General features: G+C 38.1%; 1 protein-coding gene across 2 annotated transcripts in view; it reads right to left on the reverse strand.

The window, feature by feature from the left end:
- FGD4 (FYVE, RhoGEF and PH domain containing 4) overlaps positions 1–15,379 on the reverse strand; it is a 263,964-nt gene that overhangs the window by 73,441 nt on the left and 175,144 nt on the right. The window contains exons 2-3 of one of the 2 annotated variants that reach the window (XM_011979541.1): positions 11,983–12,138; positions 203–386 (exon numbers count right to left, since the gene is read on the reverse strand). In XM_011979541.1, the coding sequence (XP_011834931.1) occupies positions 203–386; positions 11,983–12,138 (340 nt within the window). The remainder of the gene's footprint in view (positions 1–202; positions 387–11,982; positions 12,139–15,379) is intronic. The other variant, XM_011979542.1, reaches the window with a different exon arrangement.

Consider the following 15,379-nt stretch of genomic DNA (forward strand, 5'->3'; position numbering starts at 1 on the left):
CTAATACATAGCACATGACAGTTCACATTAGGGTAAGACTAAGTCATTTGTTTTAAAAATTCACCCTTTCTAAAGGCCTATCAAACCTAATGGAATAAGATACTATGCTTTTTATTTAGAAAATCTATGACTATGGCTATCATTTTTTCGAAAATCAGCTTTCTTCTTCCCCTGCCTTCTCCCATTGTAAATTAGCTCTTACCTGCCTCCTTCAAAGCGACTGATGAGATCTGATACCTTACTGGGTTTTTCTTTTGAGACACAAGAAGCAGGGGCAGGTTTAATTTCCTCCATCCTTGGTTTTGCACTAGGTAAAGCTTTATGCCTGGGGGTTTGGTGTATATTGGACGAAGGTGAATTCTGCAGGTGTAATGGCTTTGGAGGCACTGTAGAAAAAGAATAGAATTCAGTATTTCACTGATATTTCGTTCAATAACAATAAAAATTCTGGTGTCCTGGGTGCAAAATATTCAGCATTATAAAACTATTGTAAAGGGGGCGGGAGTCAAATTTTGAACTAAACCATAACCAAAAGACTTTTGTTCATTTTGGACATTTGCTTTGTGCCTTGTGGAAATCCCAACTCCAAACTTAAGTGGCTCTTTTAATTTTATTGTATCTTAAATATGGCAATATTAATCACCTCGGAATCTACATAAGGCTAAAGCATTCTAAGATCTGCAGATAACACAGCAGTTATTCATCTCAACAGGGTAAAGGTGGTGCTAAATTTAAAACTAAATCCTAGAGATACATTGTCTGCTACAAAACAGGTTTTCTAATAGAGTGATAGTTGATATACCCAAATCCACAGCTAATAAGTTAAACAACATAAAAGCCAACAAAACAACAACAAACAACAGTAATACAGTGTTGCATTAATATAGCATCTTCTTCCCATTTAACAAAAGCACTTTATCTCTTTGATCTTTGATGAAATATTATACTTTATAGTTTTCTCAGGTAGGTACCACTATTCTCCTCTTATGTCTATGAAGGCTTAGAGAGGTTAAGTGGCCTGGGGTAACAGAGTTGGTGCTACAGGTTTGTATATTTGTCCCCTCCAAACATCATGTTGAAATCTGGTCCCCAGTGTTGGAGGTGGAAACTATGGGAGGGGTTTGAGTCATGGGCGCAGATCCCTCACATATGGCTTGGTACCATTCTTGCCATAGTGAATAGGTTCTTGCTCCATTAGTTCCTCCAAGACTGGTTACTAAAAAGAGCCTGAAACCTCTCCCATCTCTCTCTTGCTTCCTCTCTCTCCATGTGATCTTTACACATGCCAGCTACCCTATATCTTCTGCCATGAGTGGAAGCAGCCTGAGGCCCTCACCAAAGGTTAAGCAGATGCTGGCACTATGCTTCCTGTACAGCCTGCAGAACTGTGAGCCAAATAAGCCTCTTTATAAATTACCCAGCCTCAGGTATTCACATATAACAACACTAAACGGCTTAAGACGGTTGGCCTGCATCAATATACCACAAATCATCTACTTTCTTCACAAGTCCTTCAATCAATTAATAGGATAAATACAGATCATTTCATGAAATACTAAAATCTACAGAAGTTTCCCTAACACACTGTAGATGATAAGTACCCAATTGGTAGAGAAATTACTTCACTTTGGAAAACCAGTATTACTTTTCTCTAAGATTAACATGCAGGATAAAATACTATAACATGTAGTATTTTTAAATAAGCAGTGTTGACAGATCAAATAGAATCATCTTTTCTCTTCCTTAAATCCTTTTCTTACCTTCTGGAAAAAGGGTGAGGAATCATGTCGCCTCCTAATTACATGCCCCATTTTCCCCCAGCTGGTTCCCCTGGTTTTTAGTGATCTCATCTCTTTTATAAACTCAGTTAGCTGACAGTTGGCTCATGCTCACTGGCCTAGATTTCATCATTTCAGTGCCAGTTATCAATTTATTATAGGGAAGGAAAAAAATGTCACAATGAACTACAAGTGGAGCAATTAATTCACTTAATTCTCTTTCAATATAAACAAGAAGAAAATCTCAATTTAAAAATGGCATGCTTCTTTTGTGAAAATGATATTTTCCAACATATGTGTGGGGGAGTGATTAACTTAGTATCATTTGAGAACAAACGGGCTTATATAAGTGTAATATTTGTTAATTTTACAGAAAAACTTCTGTGTAGAATAAATATGTACTAATGTAGCAAAACAGGAAAATCTCCCACCAAAAAACCCTTTTAACATTATGAGTAGTAAATATGAACTAATGCAGTAAAACAGGAAAATCTCCCACCCCCCGCAACAAAAAATACAAACCTCTTAAGGTTATGAATAATCCAACATTCTGAACTAGAATACTAAAAGAAGGAAGTGAATATAATTTTGTGTGCTAAAATCGTTATGAAATCGTCATTCATCTACCTAGAGTTTACTCACTAAACCGTGCCTTATTTATTATGCGTCAGATGAGCGAAAAACTAAAACACAATGATACCCATCACTTTCTCAGGGATGACTCCACCTACTTTCCCAGTCTAAGTTATGTCCATCTCTTAAACTGTTTCATAAGCACTGTGTGCTTTCTCCAAACTGCTTATCACAATTTGTGGTATACTTATTAAATAATCAGTATTGAGTAGGATTAAATAATAAAGCTGCAGTGAAATAGTAAATATATTACAGGTTTGAAGTTTTTTTCTTTCTTCCACAAGGCAGTTGATGAAGGTAAGGAATATATTACTTTTGATCACAGCTATATTTATAGTGACTATTTGCATTATGTTTGGCAAATGGAGATCATATACTAGTGGAGAGGCACTTTAACAATGTTGATACAAGTGAACACTGGGTATTTTAGAAGCACAGAGGAGGTATTAAATTCAGCAAGGGAGAAAATGCAAATGTATAGTAAATCAGTAAATATACATATTTTAAATAAAAAAGAACAAATGGTACATGGATATGACAAATCTGAAGATGATACATGAATGGCTAAAGTTAGACACACTGTCTTAGAAAAAATTCTATCACTTGTTCATCATTTATAATGTAGTAACAATAACAGATACTTTGGCTCAGAATACCTAACTGATGAATGAAAATGATTCTTTCAACTCCCAAAGTTATGGAGTTAACCGAGGAATATCTAACGCAGGACTAAAAGAAAAAGAAATCTTGTATGCTATGTACTTACGAAGCAAAAAAAATCCAATTTCAGTTAAAAACCAAGATCTCAGAGAGTTTCAATCTAATAGTCCGTACCCAGAGGAAATGACAACAGATGGCAGGAGCAACCCAGGAATTGATACTTCAAATTATTGAGACTAAATTTCTCTTCATGGCCGCCTTTCTTAGCTTCTGGGCAACCAAACAAATTACAGCCAACGGCCTTTATATCTCTTGTATGTTTTTGTTCCGCTAATCTGTTGTTATGTCAGTTTAATTCGTAGGCCCAGCTGGAGACCTAAAAGGTAAGTAAACTGACATAAAACCATATACAAGATCACGAATTAGAAAGGACCAGTAAATCCTTTGTATAGCAACATAATCCAGATTATGAACACTATATTATAAAACAAAAAAAGAAAATAAAAATCAAGGGGTAAAGAAATTACGATTTTATCAAATAGACAATTATTCACTTTTAAAAAGATTTCCCAAATTAGTTACATAAGAAGGGAAAAGATTACAAATTGTAGGCAATATTCTAAGGATGCAGTTTATTATTAGTCTCTATTGGCATTACAGACGATGAGAATGGAAAACCCTAAAGTTCCGATTCCTTCTCTTCTTGATATTTCAATTATTTATTTATTTAGATTTTTTTCCTTTCTTCAGACACAATATTAATTCTAGAGATCAATAGTGTGACATTTAAAACATGCAAAATCATTTCCAGATTTGTGTTTCACACTCTGAGAACAGTGCAGTATGCAAACACAGTCTTTCCCTACTTGATTGTTAAGCTCTCTAGAGCAAGTAAGCTTTTCAGGTAAAAGGTGCCCTGAATCCAACATACCTACTATAACATTTACTTAGCTGAATAAGATCCGCTAAGTACAATTCTGCTAGGATATGAACAACTGCAGAATCATGTTGTAAGAACCTTATTATATATCTAGAGCTAAATGAAAACAACATGTCTATTGGAAAGCCACCACAGTAGGTTCATTTTTTCTATTTTATCTTATATGTGTGTGTGTATATGTGGGTATAAATACACACACACATGCACGCACACACACTGTCACCCAGGCTGGAGTGCACTGGTGCAATCATATCTCACTGTAACCTCAAACTCCTGGGCATAAGTGATCCTACATCTCAGTCTCCAGAGTAGCTGGGATTACAGGTGAGAGCCACCTCTCCTGGCTTCATTTTCTTTTGAAATAGATTTCTTGGGAACTTTCTTACTGCTTGCCTCATCTCTACTCTCCCACCCCCTATGTGGCCTAGATTCCAGCCACACTGAATTGCATCTTCCATTGTAAGCTTGGGAAGGTTCTCTCAGGCCTTCAGGCTTTGGCACATACGTAGAATGGTCCACTTGGCAAAATCCCGTAATTCCCACAAGGCTCACCTCAGTCATCAACTCTTTTTCAGAAGGCTTACCTGACTCTTCCACCTCTTGCCCTCCCATCCTGCCTCAAAAATCTTCAAATATCTTCTCAACTAACATTTGTCATTTTGTTTTATAATATTTTACAACCAGGGTTGCCTCCCTAGACTTTTGAGTTCCTTGATGAACAGGAAATGAGTCTCATCTTTGTTTCGGCTCAATACTTCTTGTAACCCATGATTATAGGTTAACATTCAACTGTTTTTTTTGGAGACCAAATCTCACTCTGTCACCCAGGTGGAGTGCAGTGGCACAATCTCAGATCACTGCAACCTTCGCCTTCTGGGTTCAAGTGATTCTTGTGCCTCAGCCTCCAGAGTAGCTGGGATTACAGGCACCTGCCACCACACCGTTAAGTTTTGTACTTTTAGTAGAGATGGGGTTTTGCCATGTTGGCCAGGTTGGCCTCAAACTCCTGACCTCAGGTGATCTGCCTGCCTCAGCCTCCCAAAGTGCTGGGATTACAGGCGTGAGCCACCGTGCCCAGCAACATTCAGCTCTTAAGGAAAATTACTATTTCATAAAATGAATTCATATTTAATCTTACTGCTCCTATCAAAGACTGAAAAAGTAACACACAGCTACTTTGAGAAGTAAATGACTAGAAAAGGATTCAAAAACACATGAAAGAACCCTACCTATGAAAGCACTTTGTACTTGCACAAGATTAACATATATGAGACATCTATTTTTAAGATAACCATATACTATCTATGTGAAATTTTGTGGCAGGATACAAAGTTTCAAAATGCAAGAATGCCCTTCATCTGCCCCTTTCTTTGTTCAGCCGTCCTTGGCTCTTCTACAAGGCCCTGTGAAGAACTGGATCTTACCGACCCAGATAAGACTTTTGTATTATATATAAGGAAGAAAGGAATAACAATCAGAATAAAAAAACTCGGGCACAATGTCTCATGCCTGTAAGCCTAGCACTTTGGGAGGTCGAGACAGGTGTCTCACCTGAGGTCAGGAGTTCAAGACCAGCCTGGACAACATGGCAAAACCCTGACTCTACTAAAAATACAAAAATTAGCTGGGCGTGGTGGCAAATGCCTGTAGTCCCAGCTACTTGGGAGGCTGAGGCAGGAGAATCGCTTGAACCTGGGAGGTGGAGGTTGCTGTGAGTTGAGATTGTGCCACTACACTCCAGCCTGGGCAATGAGAGCAAAACTCCATCTCAAAAAAAAAAAAAAAAAAAAAAAAATTAAATAAATAAGTAAATAAATAAATAAAATTAAAAAACTACTATGCAGTATTAACTAAAAGACCTAACAACTCAAAGGATATAGACAGGAAAAACTGTGTTCACACTCGCTTATTAGTATTTCAGGGAAATACAAATTAAATCCATAAGCTGATACTATTTCAGACAAATCAGATTGACTACAATTTGAGCATTTCTTTTTACTTTTTTTCTTTTTTTTTGAGACAGAGTCTCACCCTCTCGCCCAGGCTGGAGTGCAATGGCGCGATCTCAGCTCACTGCAACCTCCGCCTCCTGGGTTCAAGCAATTCTGCTGCCTCAAACTCCCGAATAGTTGGGATTACAGGTGCACACCCCCATGACTGGCTAATTTTTTCTATCTTTAGTAGAGATGGGGTTTCACCATGTTGTCCAGGCTGGTCTCGAACTCCTGACCTCGTGATCCACCCACCTAGGCCTCCCAAAGTGCTGGGATTACAAGTGTGAGCCACCATGCCTGGTTTGACTAGAATTTTAAATCTGACAATACCACGTATCAGTGAAGATATCAAGTAATGTGAACACAACATTTTTGATGAGAGTATAAGTTTATAAAACCACTAAGAATTCAGCATTCAAAAAATATATATCCTAGAACAATCCTCATACCTCTGTATAGGGTGTTTCATTTTTTCATTAATTAAATGAATATTTATTGAATATCCACTAGGTTCTAGGCACTTGAGCCTATGAATGAGCAAAGGAAAAATAAACAAAAAAATATCAAGTAAATCATTTATCGGAAGGAGGTAAGTGCTAGAAGAAAACGTGGTGAGGGCTAAAAGAAGAAGATCAATACGATCCAGGGTGTGGGAAGTCAAAGGGAGGGCAGATTTCAGTCTTAAACAGGGTGTTCAAAGTTAGGCCTCCGTGAAAAGTCAGGATTTGAGTAAGCCTTGAAGCGGAAGGAATTGTTTGGGGAAGGGCTTTCCAGCAGGTGGCATGACAGCCAGGGACACCTGGGGTCTGGAGGCCAGCAGGACTGGAGCAGAACGAGCATGTGGACAAAAGTAGTGCATAGCGAGGCCTGAGAAAGTAGACTCTGGACCACTTATTTTGACTTTGCATGAAATGAGAAGTCCCTGCAGGGTTCTGAGCTGAAATGTAACATGATATAACTTAACTTTCAGCAGGATCACTCTGGGAGCTGTATTGAGAATGTAGAGGAGGAACAGGGGAGAAGCAGGGTGGACAATTAAGCAGATATTGTAGAAATTCAGGCAAGAGATCACAGTGCTTAGGAAAAGGCAGTGAGATATACTTGGATTCTAGGTATATTTTTAAAGTAGATTTCCTGATAAGATTAAGTGAGACATATTAGAGAAAGAGAGAGGAGGCAAGGATGACTCTGAAGCCTTGGGTCTCAACTACCAGAAGGATGGAATGGTGGTCAAGTGACATAGCAGGCAAAGCAATTTTTGGAGAGGAGAATAGCAGTTCAGTTTCATACATGTAAAGTTTGAGATCTCTATTAGACTATAAATAAGTTGGGTTTTATTACACCCAAATTTACAGATGTAAATAGGAAAAAAAATTGATTATTCAAAGTGATTACCTAGAATGAAAGGAAACTAATTGCCAGTTTAAGTCAGTAGTCTTCAATTACCCTTCTTTTTAAAAACAGAAACAACAAAAGCTGGCTATGTATAAATGCATTATAATATTACACTTTTAAAAGAATGGATCATTATACATAGACTTTTACTTTAGAAGCTAATGAATAGGTTTAAGTACTCTATATTTATGTAAGTTACTCAAACAACAATGTGGCTCTTTAAAGCATTTAATGATTGAGACATTATGTGACAATTTGCACTTTATAAAAATAATCAGGAATTACAGAGGATGTTCTGGATAAAAGCTGTTAAGAGAGAAAGAACTATTAACTTTAATTACTAAAGGAGTTATTTTGAGTCACGGTCTAGCATGGTAGGAAACAGGCCAGTATTAAAAGTGGTGAACAAGAAGAAAGACTTATGCTGGAGGTTGCTCAGTAATTTGTTTGACTATTAGGATTGGTATGAAGTGAATAAGCCATTGTTTCCAAGGCCTTAGGGTATTTTCTGAGGCTAAGGCAAAACAAGCTCTAATTATGAAACAAATCCATTTCGAAATCTACGTATTTCAATTTGGATCCAAATGCAAGTTTATCCAATCTCTAATCTAAAATTTATCTTTCTTTCTGCTGATTTTGAAACACCATGCAAAGGGCTGCCATTCTGGTCATTCCTTTTTCAGGTTTAAAATAAAACTTAGCTCATGCACCTTTTAAAAACCTACAAATAATTCTTCAAAAATATTTACTTACTGGTAATTAATAAACATAAACCATATATTGTTCCAGAGACATTACTACATAATCACCACTAATAAAGATGTGCAATACTTTCCCCTTTTAAAATTATCACAATAGGCCGGGCATGGTGGCTCATGCCTGTAATCCCAGCACTTTGGGAGGCCAAGGCAGGCAGATCACCTGAGGTGAGGAGTTCGAGACCAGCCTTGCCAACATGGTAAAACCCGATCTCTACCAAAAAATACAAAAATTAGCTGGGCATTGTGGTGCATGCCTGTAGTCCAGCAACTGGGGAGGCTGAGGCAGGAGAATCACGTAAACCTGCGAGGCGGAGGCTGCAGTGAGCCGAGATTGCACCGCTGCACTCCAGCCTGGGTGACAGAACAAAACCATCTCTCTCAAAAAAAAAAAAAAAAGAAAAAAAGAAAAAAATCCCACAATAAATTTTAACTATAATCTTTTTAGCAATCTACATAAGGAAAAAAAAGATATAATTATGTGCTTATTTTTATCTAGATCAGAGTTTTGCAAATGCAGCAACTGATATTATAGTTTGTATGAATTCTTAGTTGTGGACTGTCCCGTGCATTGCAGGATATAGAGCAACTTTACCCGCTACTCACCGGCTGCAAGTAGCAACTCCCACAAGCAGTGTCAAGCAGAAATGTCCCCAGATACTACCAATGTCCTATTGTCGGGAGAGGATATGCAAGTGTGGGCAAAACTGTCTCTGCTTGAGAACTACTCACCTAGAATAAGAGTCCTAAATTAAACTAAAACAACATAGTGTTGTGCGTAGCAACTATCCGGGGCTGGTGGCACGGGCAGTAAAGGAATTCACCAAGACAGGTAGGTAGAGAAAGGCATATTTATTAGACAAAATATGAAAATACACTGCAAGAAAGCAACAGGCAGATCAGCAAGAGAGGAGCTGACTACAAAGAGACAAAGGTTTCCTGGGGATTTTACAGCATGGTGCTGGAGAGGGCTACATGCAGTACCGATGATGCCAAGGTTGCAGTGAGCTAATTTCCATTTTTCTATCAGCCACGTGTCTGGTGATAAGTCAGTGCAGGAAGATTGTGAGTTATTTGCACAGGAGGGCTACGTGCCCTGGACCAGGAAGAAAGGCAGACTTAACAGTTTATCTGCTTTTTGTTTCTGCTTTCCCCTGCTCTTGCCAGCCTGACTCCCCTTCCCTTGTTAGGACCCCACACACTGACCTTGAAGCCCCAGCAACCTCACCATTCACAACTTGTAAGGGTTTTGCAGTGAGGCAGGAACAAAGGTGTCAGGGTGATAATTCCTTGCTCCACGCAGTAGGTCCCTATTAGCACCCCCTTCTCTTCTCTGCCTCAGTCACCCAAATGTTAGGAGAAATTAAAATTAGCTCTCTCCACTAAACAAACACTCATTATTGGGTACTGTTGATTGAATTACTGACCAATCTATGTAGCAGCTCATCTGACAATACTAAGATGTAGCCTCATTTCAGGGACGTTGGTCGCTACATGGCACATGTTCAAAGTTTTAAACAATAGCAGAAACAAAGGGGAAGAAATGTAGCAATATAGCAGTATTATTGAAGACTGGTTATGTACTATGTGAGCGGACACAGAGGCAGAAAAAACTGAGCTGATGAGTAAAATATACAGCAGTTCAGGTTGTAAAGAATGAGAAAAAATAAAGTTCGTATGGAGTGCTATGGTCTGAGTGTTTGTTTGTGTCCCAAAATACATGTTGACATCCTCATTCCCAAGGTGACAATATGAAGAGGTGGGGCCTTTGGGAGGTGATTAGGTCATGAGGACTGAGCTCTCATTAATCAAATTAGTGCCATTGAAAAGAAGCCCCAGAAGGAGCTCTCACCCCTTCCACCCTGTGAGGTTATAGTGAAAAGATGGCCATCTACAGACCAGAAAGCAGGCCCTCATTACACCCTGAATCTGATCTTGGACCCATCTGTGGACCAGAAAGCAAGCCCTCATCAGACCCTGAATCTGATCTTGGACTTTCATACCACAGAACTGTGAGAACTACATTTCCGTTGTTTATAAGCTACCCAATTTATGGTATTTTGTTACAGGAGCCTGAACAGACTACAGTATAGGGAAATATAAAAGGACAGGGTGAAAAGTGGGGTTAAAACTTTAGCCATGGGTATCAGGGAAAGGCCAAACACCACTTGAACGTATTTTGAAAAAGAAGTATAAAGTACTCTGTGATTTGTTTAATATCTGCAAATATTCCCTTTAGTTAGAAAAGTATATATACATAATTAGCCCATATTTAAGATAGGAAGTAAATATGTATTTAAATAACTATACAGAGGTTTTAATATAACCACAAAACAGCAAAAGCAAGGTTAGTGTTGTCTACTTAAAAAGGGGATTATTTTGGCACACGCAGCTCAGGAAGGACACTCTTATTATATCTCTCAATACACTGACTTTGGAAAACAATGAAGTATTGCAGTGCATCTTCAAAAATAAAGGCTTTTTAAGTAATGAAATTCTTCCTTTGATCAGGAAAATTACATCAACTAGAATTGTATTCATTATTAATATTCTTACCTCACACTGGATCTTTGTCAACTCGGGTCTAATGGGTGAAATGGAATTTCATATTTTGGAAATAAAAAGGCTCAAATCATAATCAAAAAAAGTCATATGCTTATATTCACATCAATGCTATAAGGGAGCAGTGTAGTCAAAAGAAATGGTTGTAAGATCATGAATAGGCTACTTATCCGAATCATCAATTATCTGACCTTGCTTGATAGTGATATTCCATATCACCACAAATATAACTGTAGTGAGAACAAGACAAATATCCCATAATCTAGAAGATTCATTTTAAACTTGTTCTAAAATTTTTTTTCAGAAATCCTTAAAACACACAACTTTAAGGAATAACACCACTTATTTTATAATGTATGCTCTAGAATACATTTTTCTTTGCAAGAACAGGAAAGAGACCTAAGTAAACACAAAATACGCAAAAATAGAAATTGATTTTTCCCGACTGTAGTAACTCTGACAATGCCCAGTATTGTTTCTCATATCTGTTTAGCATTCATTATAAATGAAAATCTATAAGGAAGAAACTACACATTAAACCACATGGTAGCTTAGCTTTTGTGTTCCATTTCAAAAGGCCTTGCTCTCTATCATCAAAACTGTAATTTTTTGCTTCTCAAAGTTAATACCAAGTTCACTGGAAATTTATTTGTAAAAGGAAATGGTCACTGAAAAAAATCATTCAAGCTTCCTACCATTATGGCTTTTTCTTTACCCTCACTGGCCACAGAATCCTGAATGAAGGGCTGTTACTGTTCCTTTCTGTGGAAGAAACAATACCTCCACAGAAAGTGGAAGTATAAAAATACTATCAGGTGTTTTCAGGCCCCACCTCCTTAATATTTTCAAGTCATGTTCTTGATAAGTACATGAAGTGCTGTTTTAGAATTATGTTTCACGAACGCTGACATCTAGCAAATCATTTCTTTCTAACAGTAGCTCCAAACACATTTATTACACAGACAGTAAGTCCCTGTGCTAGGTCAGGCATAATAAAGAGATCACAGTTCCATTAAGATGACATGCAAAGAATTTCAGCGACATGAAAAGATCCAAAATAGAGAAATGTATGTTGTTTCAGGAGCAGAGCAAATAGCAACCTCTGCCTAAGAAGATGCACACATGGACTATTCTCTAAAAAATAATGTACCCAATTGCTTCCTTCTAGCTTAAAACACTTTCTTTGTGGCCATCGTTTTTCTGGTTAGCCTTCTTTGATCAACGAAGTACCCACCCTGATCACAAACCCTCAATGAGCATACCTTGTGGCTTTGGACTTGCAGCTGAGTGTTTCGCTGGCCTGTTCCCATTTATTCCCTGAGCCTCTTCTTCAGATACATTCTCACCAACCAGTGTGGTTGTGCTGCTTATGGAGCAAGGCGGAATTAAAGCGATCTTTGGACAGGTACTGCTGCTACCTGCAAGAGTTCAGAAAGAAAGGGCAGGTAAGTATGGAGGCATAGCACAATGCTGTCTGATAAGTCAAATTTCTCCTGACCCCATAAAACAAAAAGTCATCGTTATAAGACTAAGCACAGAAATATTTTTCCCACATGGACTGGCCTTGACAAAGAGTTTTCCTGGGAACTATCTCATTCCATGTGCTTTAGGAATCTTATAATGGATGTTGACAGAAGACTGTTATACACAGGCCTCCTCTCCTTGCAGGGCCACAGAAAGGGCAGAACGCAGCTGCTACAATGTAGGCGAAGGAAAGGACGAAATTAATCCGTTAAAAGCCTTCCTTTTTAGTGTTAGGTCTGTGGCTAGTCATAGAGCAACTCAAAAGAACAAAGGAGGAAAGCCCAACGTGACAGCTGACCTAAAGACTCTAGAAGAATGGCTCGATTAGAAACGAACAAATACACGCACGCGCCCACGTCCACACACACCCTCGTGCCCACTAGGCTTACTCAGACTCCACATCGGCATCCATGACATACTTTAACAGTGACCCATGTTTTCCAAAGAAGGGATGGCAAGATTATACAGATAACATGGTCACATTTACATAGAACTAAAAAAACCCCAAAATGTTCTTTAAAATCACACAAATACATCATGAGACATAGATGAAGAGGAAAAGATTAAATTTTTGTTCACATTCTGGTATAAAAAATTATATGTTGAATTTCAGAGACTTTTAAAGAAGTCATGTGTCAGTGTTCTCTCTTTATTATGCATATTAGATTTCCTTCTTTTCTGGTTGACATGGTGATATTAAGATGACTGACTCTGCTTCAGAGAAAATAAAATTTCTACCAGGAAATTCACTATAATTGAACCAAATAATGCAATTTAAGGAATTATCATTTGGTTAAGAAACAAAGCGTTTCATTTTTATAGAATCCAAATATCTCAAAGAGAACTCTTAGAGATTTTTTAAGCCTTAATTATTGAAAATAAGAGAAGCTATTTTTTAAAAACCCAATCAACTTTCTGTTGAGTAAAAAAAACCACCTCTCTTAATCCAATTCATTATTAAACAATATTGATTAAAAACCACGCGGTGGCTCATGCCTGTAATCCCAGCACACTGGGAGGCCAAGGCAGGTGGATCACCTGAGGTCAGGAGTTCAAGACCAGCCTGGCCAACATAGTGAAACCCCGTCTCTACTAAAAATACAAAAATTAGCCGGGTGTGGTGATGGGCGCCTGTAATCCCAGCTACTTGGGAGGCTGAGACAGGAGAATCACCTGAACCCGGGACAAGGGGGAGGTTGCGGCGTGCCGAGATCGCACCACTGCACTCCAGCCTGGGCGACAAGAGTGAAACTCCGTCTCAAAAATAAATAAATAAATAAACAACCAAAAAAACCACCTTTGTGCTTTATTTTCTGTTGCTCTCCTTAAAATTTATCTTAGTAAAACAGATTTTGGAAAATATCAAGAGTTCCAAGTACCTTCTCAACAGGTCTTTCAGAGCCGATACCAAAACAGAAATTAAATGACACTAGGAGTTTGAGACCAGCCTGGGCAACATAATGAGACCTTGTCTTTACTTAAAAAAAAAAAAAAATTAGCTGGGCATAGTGGTGCATGTTTGTGGTCCCAGCTACTGGGGAGGGTGAGGTGAGAGGATCTCCTGAGCCCAGGAAATTGAGGCTGCAGTCAGATATAATCACACCACTACACTCCAGCCTGGTGAACAGAGGGAGACCTTGTAACCTTGATAAAAGAAAAAAATAAAGCTGGGGTGGGAGGGGTGGTACTCATCAGACACCCTTCTGCTAAAATGGTTTATCAGCGAGATTAAGCATTGTTTAGTAAAATATAACAAGAATTTAGAAAGCAAAAGTAATGAAGGATTATTTGACAGATTATTATTAAAATTATAAAAAGGCCGGGTGCAGTGGCTCACGCCACTCAACACTTTGTGAGGCTGAGGCAGGCAGATCACTTAAGCCCAGGAGTTTGAGACCAGCTAGGCAGCCACGGCAAAATCCTGTCTCTTCAAAAAATAAAAAAAAAAAAAAAAAAAAAATTAACTGGGTGTGGAGGCATACATCCATAGTGTCAGCTACTTAGAAGGCTGAGGTGGGAGGATGGCTTAAACCTGAGAGTTTGAGGCCACAGTGAGCCTTGATCACACCATTGCACTGCACTCCAAACTGAGTGACAAGTGAGACACCATCTCAAATAAAATTATAAACAGAAGAAACACAATTCAAACCTTTAAATGTGTAAGCTCACCTATCTTCTTGGAAAAAAGTATGTGAAATAGGCAAAATATATCCCTAAAATCCACAACACATCATGCAACTACTTGGCCTTTTTGGGGGAAAATCTGGATGGTTTTCACAGTGACACTAAGAATGGCTTAAAGGCCACCTTTGAGCCTGCTAAAGGCCACCTGCCGGGGACTTGTAAAGGATGCCTGTACAGGCCCAAACAGTGCAGAGCCACAGCTCAACTACAAACTCAAGGAAGAAACTAATGTAATTGTAAATTGAGACCCTGAGACATCATCAATTTATAAGACAAAGCAGCAACAATACTATTCAAAGGGGGCAGTTAATGGCTTAAATGAGAAAACGAATTACACTGAGTCTTTTTAAAAAGGTCATCACTATTACACATTAAAATATGAAAAAAGTTTGACAGTCTATTTAGAAATAAAACATGTCTTACCTAAATATTAATGTGAATGAAAACTAGGCACTAATTTCTAGACAGCAAACTTTCAGGGTATGGTAGGTTTTGCAAGTGTCATGTTTATAGAGAATATCTCTCATGAATTTGCCAAAATGCGTGCAATAAGAGATCAACTGTGCATCTATTTTTAAAATAAGTTCATCAAAAGTCATGATTACACATCTTTTGCCAGAGGCAATTAGATCAACATTTCAGAACATTGTTTATTAAAACAAGTCTCTAAACTTCAGCCACTATCACAAAGCATGAAAACATGGTGAAGGACACAGAGAACATTTACATTTTTAAACATTTGTTTAAAAAAACAAAAAGGCAATGACAAATACATAGAGACCATATGTAGCTGCAAGGCTAAAAATACTATTAATAATTATTTGATTCCCATACAAAAATAATGGGAGACTTCAACACCCCACTGTCAACATTAGACAGATCAACGAGACAGAAAGTTAACAAGGATATCCAGGAATTGAACTCATCTCTGCACCAAGAGGACCTAATAGA

This window comes from Mandrillus leucophaeus, unplaced genomic scaffold (genome assembly GCF_000951045.1).
Source record: "Mandrillus leucophaeus isolate KB7577 unplaced genomic scaffold, Mleu.le_1.0 Scaffold203, whole genome shotgun sequence".
Classification (NCBI taxonomy): Eukaryota; Metazoa; Chordata; class Mammalia; order Primates; family Cercopithecidae; genus Mandrillus; species Mandrillus leucophaeus.